This window comes from Fulmarus glacialis, unplaced genomic scaffold (genome assembly GCF_000690835.1).
Source record: "Fulmarus glacialis isolate BGI_N327 unplaced genomic scaffold, ASM69083v1 scaffold35112, whole genome shotgun sequence".
Classification (NCBI taxonomy): Eukaryota; Metazoa; Chordata; class Aves; order Procellariiformes; family Procellariidae; genus Fulmarus; species Fulmarus glacialis.
The window spans coordinates 49239-65576 of record NW_009197842.1 but is presented as its reverse complement, the minus strand read 5'-3'; the positions used below and the strand labels follow the sequence as shown (position 1 = coordinate 65576).

The window sequence follows — 16338 nt, the reverse complement described above, 5'->3', positions numbered from 1 at the left end:
GAATTACTAGCTTCACAAGGACTGGCTGAGGAACATATTTTCTTCAGAAAAAGACCCAGAAGTTGTAGCAGCTTACAAACTGACACAAGTTAACAACGTCATGCTGTTGCAATCAAAGCAAACATCCCACTGGGAGATTATAGACAGGATCACAGTCTGCAAAACACAAGTAATCTTTCCGTAACTCAGCACTGATAAAGGCTTCTGCTGGAATAGTGTGTGAAGCTTTCCATGTCTCCAGAAAAGTGTTGGACATGTTAGAGGAGTCCAGATCAGGAGAATGAGAATAATCAGAGCTTTGGAAAAACACAACTTACAAGAGAGGAAGGACTGGGATTTCACAGCCTAGAGAAGTTTTCAAGTACATAAACAGCTGCTGCAAAAAGGAAAGGAGCAGGTTGCTGCCTGTGTGGTAGGATAAGAAGAAATACGATTCAAATTACAACAGAAGAGGTTCAGCTTAGATTGGAAACCAGTAAGGATAACAGTAACCATTGAGCTGTCTAGGGAAGATTATGGAATCTCCCATTACTGAGCATCTTTAAGAAGAATTAAACGAAAAGCTTTATGGACACTGTGGGATGCAAAAGCCTTGCATGGTAGTTTGATAGATGCCTTACTAGGTTTGGGCCATACCTGACCTCCTCCTTATTTGACCCATATTTTGCACATTTGTTTTGCATTTTAATTAAGTCCAAGCCTGAGTGCAAAGAACAGATGGTTTCATTGCTTTTCAATGCATCACTTTCCCTGAAAGTGGCAGTCAGGAATTTAAAAGATTTTAGAAAACTTCATTCAGCCTGTGAGAATTTATTCCCAATGCAGAGATGCTCCCTGAAAACCCCTCCTTTCAGGAGACCATGCGTGACTTTACCAGAACTGAGTATGCAGCCTCAGCATTACCATCGTGATGAAGTACCAAAAAGCAAGACCTACAGAGAAACCTTTTGCAGCAAGCCTCATTGCATAAGAAATACAACAACGCTTTCCAAATTCTAACTCACACATCCTAGGTCCTGTTTCAGCCTGGCTTGTACTAAGGACCTGGGCAATCTGAGGCAGGAAAGGGTATGCCCTCAGCTGTGCAGAACCAAGCCTATGGTGCTTTGGTTCTTCAGTACCGATGGAGATCAAATGTGATCAGCACATTAATCATCATTCTGATTTCCACTCCACACCTGTTAGGTGCTAATTGTCTACTGCGTTTATGTAGTACTGACAACTTAAGGTGGATGTTTCCAAGGGGCAATCTTGGAGTATAAAGACACAGTTGTACACTTCTACTTCTTCAAATAAAAATTCACAGCAGTCTCTGAATAGTATTTTTATGAGTTTTCCGCTCACATTTCCTTTATATCTCAGTCTAGTTGCTTACAAATACAAGGGGGAACCTTTAGCTATTTAAAAGCATGATGTATTGCTGAAATTCATGGATTCTGTGGTTTTGCTGCTTCACTTACTTCATGTTAAGCAGGTGCAATATTAAATCAAGTAATCTTAACTTAATCTTTAGTTCAATTACCTGCTAGTGATTTTCTTCACATACCTACCAAAATATCTTTGCAGGTAACACTCAAAACAGAAATTGAGATTGCAGAATTTTTAGGTATGATAGTAAGTCGTCTATGCCTGAAAAGTGCACAACTGAAGTGCTGGAGTGGCTACAGTCATACACTGACACACCATGAGATATTCCTGTATATGTATGTATGTACAGAGAGAGACCTCAGTGTACGCACCATACAATGAACAGTGAAACCTTTCCATTTCTCCTATAGATTGCAGTGATTAAAATGTCAACTGCTCCATTCATGCTGGAAGTACACCTGATCAGAATGCCAGAGTAAATGGGCAGGGAAAACATATATGGAAAGCTTTACATTACATTTGGTATTACAAAGGCTGGAGGCAGGCACCACAACAAAAATGCAGGAGTTCCCAATATGAACTAGTTTCCAGCTTGTACTAATGGTTTGTATAATGAATGGCCAACATGTTCGGTTTTCTTTTTTTGTGTGTCATTATTAAATGAGGTTTACATCCTCTTCCACTGTCACTTTGTTTTCCTCCAAACATTGGCCTCCACATAAAGACAAACTACATTAAAAATGTAAATAAAGTGAATTTTTTTAAAAAATGTAAGATTTTTATGTGATAAGAGACTTATTTCTTGCTGAACACTGTTATCAGTTGAAATTAATAAAGTGGGTGCAATCTGAATTACCTAAATAACGGCAGTTTGCCTTTGAAGTAGCTATTATGAGAAGATTTTCAAAAGCAGTCAGGGAGAGTTTTACACTAGGCACATTCAGTACAAGAGTAAAACTCCCATTGATTTCAGTGCCCTGCCACCACAGAAACATGCAGTACATGTCCTGAATATTCGAAATGATACCTGATTTCAAAACAATACTTGAGTGTGAATTTACCTAGTAATTTCTTGGTGTATTGAGGTATAACTTAATGCTATACTACAAAATGGACTGAAATAGAATAAAGAAGGTGGTTCATATAGAAGTATTTCAGCTTGTTACTAAAATAATAATGTTCTATGCCTTTAGTTACAGTAATTAAAATAATCCACAGTGATTAGAACTTTTGAGGATTATCATATTTGCTTATTAACATGGTAGTCCAATTAATCTTGCAAAGAAACAGAGATTACCAGACTATTTAACAGTGACATCTAATTATTTTGGAGAAAAGCATGCATCTGTGTTCACAGGCTTACAATGTCATCTTGTGCCCTAACATCTTGCTTGTTCAAGCAAGAATTGGGCTGCTAAAATTATTAAATGCTGAACAAGACTCATTTCATTATACTTGAGGTTTATTAGACCATATTAGTTAACACCTGCTAAGCAAAAAATGTGAAGCGCAATACAGAGAACACGACACTGATTTCATGCACATTTAACTGAGAATCCAGGGTCTCCATGAATTTTACATTAATTAGCTGGAACATTTAATGAACAAACTCTTCATTATGTTCTAATCAAAACAAGGTCTGAGAGCTTAAGAAAAAAGCCCAATGAGCATCCATCTGGTGATGTATCATTTCTGACCTAACTTTTTTTTTTCCCCCCAGGATTCTGCTTTGTTAATAAATCATCCTAGCAAAATATTTAGGTGAAAAGGGGCTATTTCTCCTTGCCACTCTCCTCCTAAACTCTGACAGATTTAGCAGAATATAATCCTTGTCTGTATAAATGTTTTTGCTATGTTCTTAATACTTCCCTACAAAAGTACACTACATTTTCCAAGCAAGGTCAACTTCCTCAGGATCGGTTAGTTGGACATCTATTTATGCTGGGTCTTTAAGTCCTTCCTTAAACTCAGGAAATAATTTCCCTTCAAAAAGAGGCTTGGCAATATTCATTGTGCTCCCAGTGTCAGGAACTTGGACAATATTGAGAATGAAACAAGGCAAATGGAGCTCCAAATGGCTCAGTAGCAGGAAATTTAACTGAGGGATTTCACATTTGTATGGATGATGAGGAAGACATACCTCAGGATGTACTTCATCCCTGTCCCATGGGCATTTCTAATACTCTTTGTTTAATGGGCTACTTCCCACTAAGTAACAAACACATGAATGTTCAGTGCAGCCTACCTGGGTCTTTTGATCTTGTCTTATACATTCCCAAGCTTTGAGGTGTTTTTTAGATGGTTCAAGGGAAGGTGAGCTCTGATTCCCACATTGTTTCCATATTGATGCTTTAGTCTGCCTACAAGTGATGCTGGCTTTAAGTATAGGTGCAATCTCAAAGTAATATGCACTTATACGGCATATCTCATCCAGCAGTTCTGCAGAACCTACAAACATTCAGGTTCAAAACACCAGCTAGACCAAGAAAGCTGAACTGTCTCGCAAGTCCTCTGCTCTGGTTGACCTTTGATGTTAACCGCAAGGACCAGATTGTTCTGAATCCACATCTGTGCTGTACTGACCAATATGTATAGTCAAGTCGTTAGAAGCCCCAGTAGACCAGCAGAATGTCAGATTTCTGATTTGTAGTCTAACAAAAATAACCCATCTCGGAGGCTACCGGAGCTGCTCCTGATATTCATGTTCATGAATGTACATATCAGAAGATATGGAATCATTTGGCCTTATTTAAATGGACTTGATCCCTTGGTAACTACACAGTGAAAATCTGCTTTAAGCTACCTTGGAAAAGATGGAGGGGGGGCGGGAGAAGGAGGGAAGGGGGAAAAAAAAAATCACTTAAGAGAGGTGGCCTTTAACAAAATGTCTAATGAAAATTGTATAGGAAAGCCATGGGGATAAAGTACTTTAAAGTTGTTGATTAAGGTAAAGGAGGGTGGAAAAGCAAAAGGGCTTACAACGGTTCCACCTTGCACCGTGATCTTATCAGCTCTCAGAAGACTTAGATGAAAAGCCTCAGGAAAACATATAGTCAAGTTTCAAAAGGAGTTCACAAAAAGTTTAAGACACATTTTTCTCAGGTGCAGTTTAGCTTTGCAAATATTTTGGTGATCGTAAAACCTGAGCTTTGTGCATATGCTTTATTGCAGGCCCTGGGGAGTGAAAGAAAGGGAAAAGTGGCACCATCTGGTTATGGTTTCCTGTTTTCTGATTCTCCTTCATGTAAGCCCTTTCTGGTAACAAACTTTTGGTTATTTCTACATCTGTGCTGCCCCTGACCTCCCCAGTGGTATCTGAAGTAAGAAATAAGAGCAATGATTCATATGCTGCAACTCAGACCTGTGCATCAATGCCAAGCAATAAACACATGGGCAGTAGACAGCAGGAAAAGGGAAAACACTTCCAGACTGGATTTGTGCCTTTTCAACACCACTGTCATCAACAGCTTCTCCAAATAGATCCCAGCACCTCAGCATGTCATTATACTGAATAGTGGCAGATGGGACCTGCAATTTTATTACACTTCAGGTGCTATTACTTCAGGTGAAGCTATTACTATCTGTCAAGCTAAATGACTCTGTCTTTGGATCACCTGTTACACTGCCCTCCACAAAATCTGCAAAGGCCAAGGAGGCTGATGTTGTATGGAGGTAACCAAAGGCAGCAATTTGTCCAGTGCCCTTTTTCCTCTTTGACAAACCAAAGAGCAATAAGAAGGTTTCACCCTGGTTTATGAAATTGCTCTGGGTTTGTCTAGAGCCTTGCCTAGAAAAATCTTTTCAACAAACATCTTATACTTCTCTATGAAAAAGGGGAATCATGCAAACAGGGCTGGATTCTGCCTAGCTCTCACGTTCTGCTCAAAGCACGCACTAATTGCTAGCCAAGCCACCCTCGGTAGCTGCCCAGGACTGACTCAGACCACGCCACCACACCTTCTTGTAACACAATCGTTCTTTCTCCTAATTGCTCTTTACTCCAGGTAACACACCAGGGAATCTCCGCCAATACATGCTATCAGCTATCCTAATTAGAGGGGAGTTTTCCACTGCTTAATTCTCCAGACCACAGAATTCCAAACATGCAAGTATTGAAACAAGCAGAATGCTACAACTATATATCTGGCAGACACTCTCAGACAAATTCAATAGTGCTGCAAGCTGATGTATATTTAATTCTGGCATATCAATCACTTCAAATTCCAGTATGATTATCAAAAGACTGTATCTGCCTATAATATAAACCACTTTTTTTCCACTCCAATTACCTTATGGAAATTTTTAGTGCAGATAATATATAGTATTAATAAATCCTTTCTAACATGGCAATAGAAAGACTGATTTTTCTCTCTTTGTCCCTTTCTTTGTATCAGGAAAACCTCACACGTTTTAACTTTCTTAAGAATAAAGCACAGAAAAATATTGTTTCATACACACCTTCTGCAAACACTTTCTGATATATTAGACCAGTCTAAAGTCATATCACATAATAATCAATTACATTAAACATTCTACTGCAAATTCCTTGCCAATAAAATACAAAGTCATTTTCAGTTTCTGGTATGCCATCTCTTCAGTTACGCACAACAAATAGCACTTTCACACAAGCCATAACAATTTCTGCCTTTACCTGTGAAAAAGTATCTTGTGTTCTTGTATTATCCATGTCTGTGAAAATTCTATTTGTTTCATCAGTATCCCATAGGGTGGCAAACTATAGTTTATTCATGAATCACACCTGCTTTTCCACAGCACAGCTCTCTTTCTTTCTCCCTGCTTCTCTCTCTCTTATGAAATCTTGCAGCCAATGGTTTTTATTAAGTGTTACTTCCTTTTATGCTGAGAACTGAAAGAAACAATAATGATGCTTTGCTTCCTTATGGTAGCTCTGTGAAAAGACAAAAAAAAAGTAGAAGTTGTTTGTTTGCTTTTCCTGAACTGATATTTATGTTCTAGTGACTTCCTGAAATCATTGAGCCATGAATGCTGAAATTATGATCTATTACTGTACATTGGATCTGTCTGAACACCCAACATGTTAGTTACCAAAAGAAATTTCATACTAAATGTAACAAACTTTGCCTGAGGAATTACAAATACAATGCTCAATTTTCACAGCAATATTTTTATGCACAGCAGCAATCTTTAACATATGCCTTCAAACTCCAGCATGAATATGTGCATATTGGATGAAAGCACAAAGGTACCTGCAGGTTAATGTACAAGATTCCTGTAAAGATAAACAGCATTTTAAACTTTACCTTTGCTATCTGTATTGGAGGAGAGAGTCTAGTGATTAGAAGATGGAATTAACAGTAAGATATTCCTGAAATCTAACCCCAGCCCTGACAAAAATTGTTCAGCAGCTACAGAGAAAATATACCTCAGTTTCCCCACCTATATATGGTGACTTCTATTATGACACAAAAACATATTGAAATTAATTCGGAGATTAAAAGTTCTGAATAGACATGGCTGGAAGGTGGACTCTTCATATTTTGAAATTTCTTCTCCTCCAAATAGAGGCAAATGGGAAAATTAAAAGCCATTAAGTACCTCCTGCAAAGTAAATTTTTTAAAAAGTGACAGGAATTGAAACATTTTGTTTTGATGACAGGTCTCCTTCCTCTACTAGCCTAGAAGCAATTTTTTAACAGAAGCGACACAGGGAGAGGAAGTTGAGAAGTTCAGTGCAGAAGAGGACCACTCTGGGCACAAGGGCAGGGCTCCCTGGCCCAACCCCACGTACCCACACATATAAATCCCACCTGCTCTTCCAGTTGACATAGTTATGGACCTTTTGCTGAGGAGCTCAGCTGATTTATCTGCCAGAGCTCAGCCAAAAGAGAGCACTGCAAAAGTAAGAGGCAAGTGCAGGCAGCCTGAATTTGGGCTGGAAGCCAGAGACAAGCTGTGGAGAGCGACATGGTGCAGAGTTGGCCAACCCATTCACCTTGTAGGCAGGTCTTCAACATGCCAGAAACAGATCTGAAACTTGTGCCTAAGAGCAGGCTCTGACAGCCATACAGGATTCACCAGCTTCACAGTCAAGAGCCTTTAAGCTCATACTTGCTAAACACAGTAGATGGACCCAAGAAAGACCATAATAGCAAATGTGTGGGAGGGAAAGGATTAGGAATGAATACTCACAAGATTACTTAAGGCAATATGAATTAAAAGGAAGGTCAATATATGCTAATATAAATAGTTTTTAATCATTTGAACTGATTAAAAGATAGGTCCTATTCTTTGAAAGAATGTTAGCTTAACAAACGCCAATAATGTAACAGGGCCTGACTAAGTCCAGGTGTTCTAGAGAAATATTTAATAAAAGTTTGTCTTTCTTTCAGTGCTCTCAATTCAGACTATTCTATGTCCAGCATGACAGGATGGAAATTTTTCGCTAAACTGGAAAACAAAATCATGGGAAACATGTTTCTTTCACAGTTATCTTAAGTTATTTGGTTAAAATAAAATAGCAACTAATTCACTCAGAATCAAATCTGTAGTATTGGCCTATTCCCACTTAGACTCCTCAGCCCTTGAGGAACTATGATTTTCTTTTTAAATTAAAGAATCCCAAGGAACTTCTTTTTATAATGTGATTATAGCACCACAGAACATTTTAGAATGGGAAAAATGAGAGGTTTCCTTTATAAAGGTTCTGCAGAGATGTTAGATGGTCTTTTCCCCTCCGCTACCCGCTGAACAGCACATTCTGCAAAGTTACAAAGCCTGTGAGAAAGCAGTTAATCAGAATGGAGCTCATTTGCTACTTTTAGAGCAAACATTTTCAATTAATCTGAAGTCGTTAATTACACCTTCTCTTAATAAAGGCTCTGGTGTAATTTTCTTTTTTTCTTCTCAGTTAATCGATTCAAACATATGCCAGAATCACGTGCAGTAGCAAACACATGGGAAAATTTGGTACTTAAACAAACTACTCTCCAGTGAAGACAAAAGGAACGGAGAAAGGGGTTCTGAACCAACATGGAAGAACAAGAACACTTTGTGCATTGTCTGACTGATGCACAAGGTAAACGTGTGGTACCACCAATGTATATTTTACTTCAGAATAACATGAACAACTCTGGCAATAGGGAAAAAAGTCAGTGTCAAAGATGACTTTGTAACCGCTTTTCCCTCTTCCTTAGTACTTGCACTAGGTGTGTTTTCTGCCAAGCAGGGGCGTCTTTTGCCTGGAGAAGCACTGTGCCCTGCCTTGCCACAACCTCTCTGAAAGTGCTGCTGCCCATCTCACTTGCCGGCCATGATCCCCGAGGCTGGTCCCACTCCCACCAGTGCGCATCTGCCATGCTTTCCCTATGCTTTTTAGGCTAAAAAGACAATTCAGATGTCTCAGATTTACTAACAGAGATTCTGAACAGCTTTTTCCAAACTTCCTTTGCTTCTGTATCCAACCACAAGGTGTGAACCTCCTTGTCAGCCTCCTGGTTTGCATTATCTCACTTCTCTTGTTCACCAGGGCCCTCACAGCCCTGGGAGTGACTTCACATGCCAGAAATCAGAGATTTCCCTACCTGCTTTTTAAAATGCTAAATCCCAAGGAGTTTTCCAATAGCATATCATGGATAACCCTGCATGAACTCATTATTTCGTGCTTTTTGTAGAAGTTAAAAAAAAAATCCTGTGACAAGTATGTTTTTAATCAACCTGAAATATTTGCTTATAGGCAAAAGTAAAAAAAATGTTTGTATGTCCGGTTTTCTTTTCATTAAAGAATTTTCTTAAAAATTTTCACACCCAAGAAAAGGACATCATTAAATAAGTCATTTCAAGTTAAAAAATCAGATTTTGAATTAAAAGATTCTTTTTTCAAAAAAAAAAAAGCATTAACTTCATAGAAACATTTTTGCCTCTCATTCAACCATGAACGTTTCAGCAGAGCTGGAGTGTTCTCACAAAATATTTTAGAGTTGAAAAACAAAGTTTTTCACTGGAAACTTGTTTCACTTCAAAATTACTGCCTAGACCTGTTTTATAAACAGGGTCTTTCTTTTTTCTGTGGAAGAGTGCTGAAAAAGAGAGGAAGCCAGAGCTCCTAATGACTCCGTCCTGCAATGTGTATGACAGCGAGCACACCAAGGGTGTTAATCAGCAGAAAGTGATGTGGGGAAACACGTTGAAGATAAACCAAGAAAAAAGAATCGGGGGAAAAAAGGTGATTAACTGAAGAGAGAACAGTCATTTTTCTAGTGGAAAGAGGAACAAAAGAAGAAAAGGCTGCAAGGACCAGAAGAGGTAGAGTATCTACTCTACAAGAAGCATATTGCAATTGTAAGTGTCAGTTATTAGACTAGGTTAATGGGTACATCAAGGAACTAACTGAGATACTGGATTAAAAAAATCCTAACATTAAGGGTTGGCACAATAAAGGGCTTACATGTACTGCTCAGTGACCAAAGGAGAGACTGTGCCTTGAACTGCAAACAGAAAAGAAACAGAAAACCATACCTTCAGCACAGCCTGGAGAAGAGATGGCAGGTTGAGAGACACTCCTGGGTGCAAAGGAGACCAGCAGAAAAATAACTAACCTGTAGGATGCTGGGCTTGTGCTTTACTTTAAAAGTTTGCAGTCGTTAGCTGGCTGAGCACTGGCGTTTGGCCATTTCGCCATCCGTCTGTCCATCCATCCATCCATCCTTCCTCCCATGCACTCACTTGCTCGCTCCTCCTGCCATGGAAATTTCATGGTTTGGGGGCTTTCAATAATTTTATTTTAGTTGCTATTTTAAAGCTACCAGCTTGGCAACCCAGGAAGACTGACACCTTCCATTTACTATGTGAGCTGCCCTGCCAGGGTGCTCCAGGCCATGGCTGAGACAGCCTCAGCCAGATCCTCTGTGCCTCCTTTGAAGTCAGTGGTGCCGACAAGCAGAGCTGGGAATCTCTGATGGGACAGGGGATAAGAGAGGAGTGGTCAGCCTGGTCCTTCTCACACCTGAAAGTGATAATTGTCTTACATGCACCCTTATTTTTAAAGAGACAGAGAACATTTGGGGCTATATTGCAGGGATTATTTAGATTTTCAGGATGAATAGAGCCCCTTCTTTCCTTCTCCCCCAAATGATTGCTGAGAACAGCAGAAGGCCACTCATGAATATTTCAAGGTGTAAGGTCCTATAGACATCATACACATCTTTACAGCTCAAAAAAGAAAGTTAAGAAGGGCTCCTTATGCCTTGCATTTATGAATGGCTCATTCTTCCTCCCTTTACTTTCAAAGTCCCAGTAAGACAGCATGGAAAGCCCTGATACTGATAAGCCAGGTATCCCAGTTCCCAGCTGCCTGCATTGGTGAGCTTCAGCCCTGCTCCAGAGAGAAGCTGCTTCCCTGCCAGGAGGTGAAGGTCACTTTTTTCTGTCCCTACCAGCACCAAAAAGGAGTCAGTCTGGACTCAGAGCCTGTTTGGTAACCACTTGGTCCTGCCCTTATGGATGCTTGCAGTGGGACTGCGCTGCAGGGAGTGGGATTGACATGTTAGAGAAGCAAAAAAGGCAGGATATGACTAGGAAATCATAGTTGACTCTCTGTAAAAAGCTGAGTAAAAGCCACTACAAGAGCTGCCAGGATTCATGTGTCCCCCTGCACGGGGAACTCTGCAGTGGGAGCCCCTCTCTGCACCACAGCCTGGCTCTGGGGCTGCACCTCGAAGGCATAGCAGGGATACAAACAGCAGCAGAGGTCAGTCACATAGGAGCACATTGGACTGGATACAAGGAAATAAAGGTATTTACCAAAAGGCAAACAAGAACTTGCAAGAAATAGAGGAAGTGCAGGGAGGGCATTTTTTTTCCAAGTCATTCTGCCTCCATAGGCACAGGTGAACAAAACAAGCTGAAATCGGCATTTCGCTCAACATTCTTTGAATTCATTGAAGAAATTGGGCTCAATGAAGAAGCCAAGAAGTGTCAAAATAGAAACCCTTAGCAATTCAAAAGAGAACGTTATTAAATTAAATCACATAAATCACCTAAATATCACCTCTGCTTTTTAACATAAGCAAAAATCCAGTATTTTGAAGCAAAGGAGATCTTTTGGGCTGAAATGGACACCCTCCTCTTCATTTCACATGATGCATCGTGTGACTGTGCCAACAAGTTCTGAATAAAACTGGAAAACCAACCAAATATGTTACAAGAAAACCCTGTTTCAGGGGTTTTGCCTTTTCTATTTCCCCAGTGAATATCTAGCACAGAAATTGATGGTATTGCAAATTTTAGGTATTTCTGTTTGACCTAATTTTTATTCTGGTTTTAAGCAAGAAGAATATTTATGCACAACAGATTATGCTACACTGAACTGGAAGATCCCCGTGCATTAAATGCAAGAAAAAAAAAGGGGGGGGGGAGGGGCCGGGGCGGGCATAAATAGACGATGAATAGTTTAAAAATTAGAACTTCTAACAAGCAATTGAGTCTGTGAAACTAAATTCAGATCGAGAGTGACATCTAGTGATGCTCAGTAGGGCAACAAGCGCACAAATTCTGCCGGTTTTTGCAATATTCTCACCCATAAATCCTTCCCAATGTACACAGCTTCATACATCTTAGCTTCTTTTATGTCTCTGTAAATTTCTTCTTAAACTGTAAGCAGAAATAATATATTTCAATATGAAAAATGAACAGTTTATGTTCAACTATTCCTGTTGAAATCAGACTGTCATATCCAAAACCTGGTCCAGCCTTTCGTGGCAGCGTCAAGAGAAAGCACACTCCAGATCTGAGAGAGCCAGAATGTATCAATTCCATCTTATTTTTACTGTTTAGTTCATAGCTGTGATTTTGAAATAAAGCCTAAAGGAGAGAGGAGAGAGCTGGGAGGAATGAGGTGGCTGGGACAGGACTATCATCCAACCCAGCACTCAGATACCCAGGGACCATCAGACTGCAAGGAGGCACCAGCGTTGTGCAGTGGAAGCCCATGCCAGCCACACTGGCTGGACATGTGGCAAATTTAAACATTTTCCATATGTTTCACCAGAATACTGTAAAAGAAATATTTTCCTGTGAAATGCGGGTTTTTAATTTTTTCATGTAATTTGGGTTAATTTTTTAGTTAATTCAGTGTGCACATTTTCAATGAGTAGCGGGAGAATCCAGAAAAGAAAGAAAAAAAAGCTAGGAACTAGAAGATAGAGATAATACATCTATTCATTAAAATGAAGAAGTGGGTACATGGTGCCTAATTGATGGAGGTGTCGGGTTTTGGCTTCTTTTATATAAGCAATATTCTTTTCTCATTCTTCATTTTTTTTTTGTACAATACATCCTGCAAAGCATAGTGGCAGTTTGATACATAAATAAAGCAAATCAGTAATTAGCAACAGAGCTATTAGTTGTTCCTTTGTGAATTGGTAATGCACAAACTACTTAGTTCCTGAATTTTGAACAACAAAATGTTTCCAGCAGTCTTCTGCCTTTGATAGTGGTTCGTTGTCAGCATCAAGAAAAGAAAAAAAAAAAAACAACCCACATGTTTCTAAAAATAACAGTTCTTAATCTACTTGAGCAATTTCTTTGAGCTTCCCACTGTGTGCAACAAACATCGATAAAAGAAATGTCAGAGCAGTGCTCTGCACTGGGTGCCCAGGTCCTTCTGGAGGCTCTGCTTGGTGGGGAAGAGGGGACCTGCCATCCCAGCTGGCTGCTTAGCTCCATGGGATGATGACATCGACCCCAAACCCCACACCGGAGGAGAGGAGAGCGCCATGGCTGCCCCTGTCCCATCAGCAGCCACTGCATCCGCCGTGTCCTCTGCCTCCCACAGCCTGGAGGGGCCATGGGGGGATGGAGGTAAAATCACTTGCCTGAAAGGGGTGAACTAACCCTGACAAGGACAACTTTGTAAAATTGTGATGAAGTAACATAAAACCAAGCAGTGCTTGCCATGAAAAGTTCCTCTCAAGTTGAAGCGTGATGGCCTTTAACCAGCACTGCTCACACCTGCTTGCCCCACAGCTTGTACTTTAGAGTCAGGAAAACTTTGCTGACGTTGGTGACACTATACCGATTCATATTTTAACTCATTTTTCAACTGCCTACAAGACATTTCATGCAAAATCCTAAACTTCTGAATGTCACTGGTGATCTTGCCTTGTTAATACTGATGCTGCATCCAGTGATGCACCCTGAAGCCAAGTTAAAAAATAAGTGACAGCTCTATATATTTACTCCTCTGTGACACAAGATGGCACCAGACACTACCTTAATTTCGGTCTATCAAAAAAGTGGGCCGTCAAAGCAGTTTAAAATTGAAGAGCCATATATATGGGTTGAAATGAGATGAGTCAGAATATGATGGACTCTCCAGTGATTGTGTCCAGGATGTCCACCAGCTCGTGGGAATGGCTGGCGCACAGTAGGGGCAAGCTGTAAACACTGAACGGTTTGAAATAGCAAAAAACTGGCTGTGGAATCAAAGAGAGAGCTAAAGCAAACCTGGCTCTTGAAAGCCTCCGAGGGCAAGAGTCAGAGCACTCTTCTGAAAGCTGTGAAACATGACTGCACCACCCCTTTAATGAGGTGCAGACAGGTAGAAGGGTCAGGGTCCTCCATACTTCAGGGTGGCCTTTTCATCCTGGAAAGGGCTCTGGCTCTGTGACAAAAGGATGCCTCTTCTCCTGCAACCTCCTGTTGAAACTTCAGTCCTTTCATCAATCAAAACAGATATTTTGTTTTTGACAAAAGCAAATATTAAAGAAAGACAACAGGAGATTGCAGTTGCCTCCCCACCTTCCCCTCATTTCATTCTGGCCACTGCACCATGTACCAGGACGGCTCTAGTACAGTCATCTCCTCCATTTTCAGCCTTGGTCAGCAAATGGCAGGGTAAGAATACAGCAAAAGGCTTCCACACACAACCACTATGTCTCAGGTAAGTGATATTGTTGGCTGAAGCTACACATGCAGTTGTCCATCTGTGCTGTACACACAGTTAATCCCATTGCAGGCTTTAGACAGGAGCATTGCAAACATAATGACCAAGCGTTCACCAAAATCCTCACCCTTCTTTATACATGCAGTGGTATAATTTTAAGCTCAAGCAAGGCAGTGAATCACCAAAACTTTAGCAAGCACAGTTGCAAGCCCAGCTTTTCTGAAGAGGGGGCTATTACACATCACTAAACTCAGCGAACACAAGGCAGATTCCTAGGTGATGGCTTTAAAAATTATTGACAAAATTGATGTTCAAATGGGGAATTACACTGAAATAAAACTTGCCTTTGGGCAGCCTCTTTTGACACAGTATCTGAAAGAGCATCCCTAAGAAAACAGGCCTGCGGGCACAGTCCTGGGCGCCAGCAGCAACAGAAAACTGAAATGGGCTAAATCGAGACCCTGCCCTGCCAATTTTCCCTCCAGGAAGCATTCATCATTATCCTCTATTTTACAATGCAGGGAGCACTCAGCTGCACTCTTCTATATTTTTAGCCATAGCTGTTATTTAGAAACCTTAGCCACCAATGTTTGCCAGTAGCAGGTTATTACTAAGAGCTTTTTGAAATTCCAACTTCAGTGTCACCGAGTTATTCATCATCAGGCTATTTGCTGGGCAATGGAAAGAGCAAGGGGAAGTCTGCAGTGCTTGGCCATATTCAATCATTGCTTCTCACTTAATATGGAAAAAGAAGGAAGATATTTCAAGAAAAATACCTGCCCAGCTATAGAGGAGAAAACATGAAAGCTCAGGCAGACTGAATGAGCTTGCTTCTCTGCTTCTCATGGAGTGGGAAAGGAGAACTATATCTGAAAAAAGTATCTTGTGGTTAAGATACAGGAATGAGGTACCCTGGCTTTGAATCTCATATCACCACTGCAAAATAGTAAAAGCAGTATTTTATTCCCCTCCCTGCTCTGACATTTAATTAGTCAGTGCAGGAACAATAACCCACTAGGCAGGGGTGTGTATTTATAGCAGTGACAGATCTCTGGACACCCTGTTAGCACATGGGTCTCTCCAGACAGTCCACACAAGCCTTTCAAGTTGGCATTGCTTGGAGGAGGAAAGGCTCACATAAAGAAAAACCTCAGTAATATTATGCCTATATATTGTTAATATATTGTATGTAGACACATTTTTTTATGTGTATATACATAAATATATATAAAAATTAATTAATAACAACCAGTCCAGAAGACAAAGGGAATAATAGAGTCCAGAAGACAAAGGGAATAATAGAGCACAGATTCAAAGTGACTGGAGTCAGGGGAAGCAGGAGGGGCTTGAAGGTTCACTCTGCCCCTCTGCAAAAGTTTGTTGGGCAGTGACACAATACCCTTCAGATAACTATGAATGAGGGAGCTCCTGAGGTCAGGGTTCATTGGTTTAGGGTTCTGGCACCTGCGTCCTTTGAGGCACCGGCCTAGAAAAGCAAGGTTACAAAACGTTTTGAGAAGTTTCTAAGCAGTCAACAAAAGTGTCCTTGGTAAATTCAGCTGAAATTTAATTATTTCTGCCATCAGAAGTTGTGTAAGATGAGCGATAGATGTAACCTTTTCATGACAACACTTTTCTCGTCAAGACAATATTCAGTACAAACAAAAACTTAAACATCAGCGTGTTTTCTTGTGTTAAATGGGAAAGTGTGCTATTCAGAAACACCTAACTATGTATTATTATTAAATACAAAGAAAGATGTGTAAATAACCTTGTGGACTTGAACTGAAAAAAAAAAAAAGAAGGAACAAGAAATTGTATGAGTTGTCACTTCTGTTTTCCATAATAAATGAATACAAGGTTTCATGAACCATATTTGCTTTCCAAAGACATTTTGCTTTCCAAATCAAGACAATTCTGTTTCTAACAGAAAATATTCCATATTCACACTCTGTAGTTAGACATTACTCGAAAACACTGGCTCATACTGCAAATTTCAGAATCTAGAAAAGGGAATCTCTCTAACCCTGAAGAGCATTTAAGCCCCA

General features: G+C 40.1%; 1 protein-coding gene across 1 annotated transcript in view; it reads right to left on the bottom strand.

The window, feature by feature from the left end:
• Positions 1-6172, bottom strand: part of LOC104073049 (delphilin-like) — a 47243-nt gene extending 41071 nt beyond the window's left edge. Inside the window, exon 1 of the mRNA XM_009572702.1 lies at positions 6020-6172. Coding sequence (XP_009570997.1) covers positions 6020-6055 — 36 coding nt within the window. The 5' untranslated portion in view covers positions 6056-6172. The remainder of the gene's footprint in view (positions 1-6019) is intronic.
• Positions 6173-16338: the final 10166 nt, after the last annotated feature.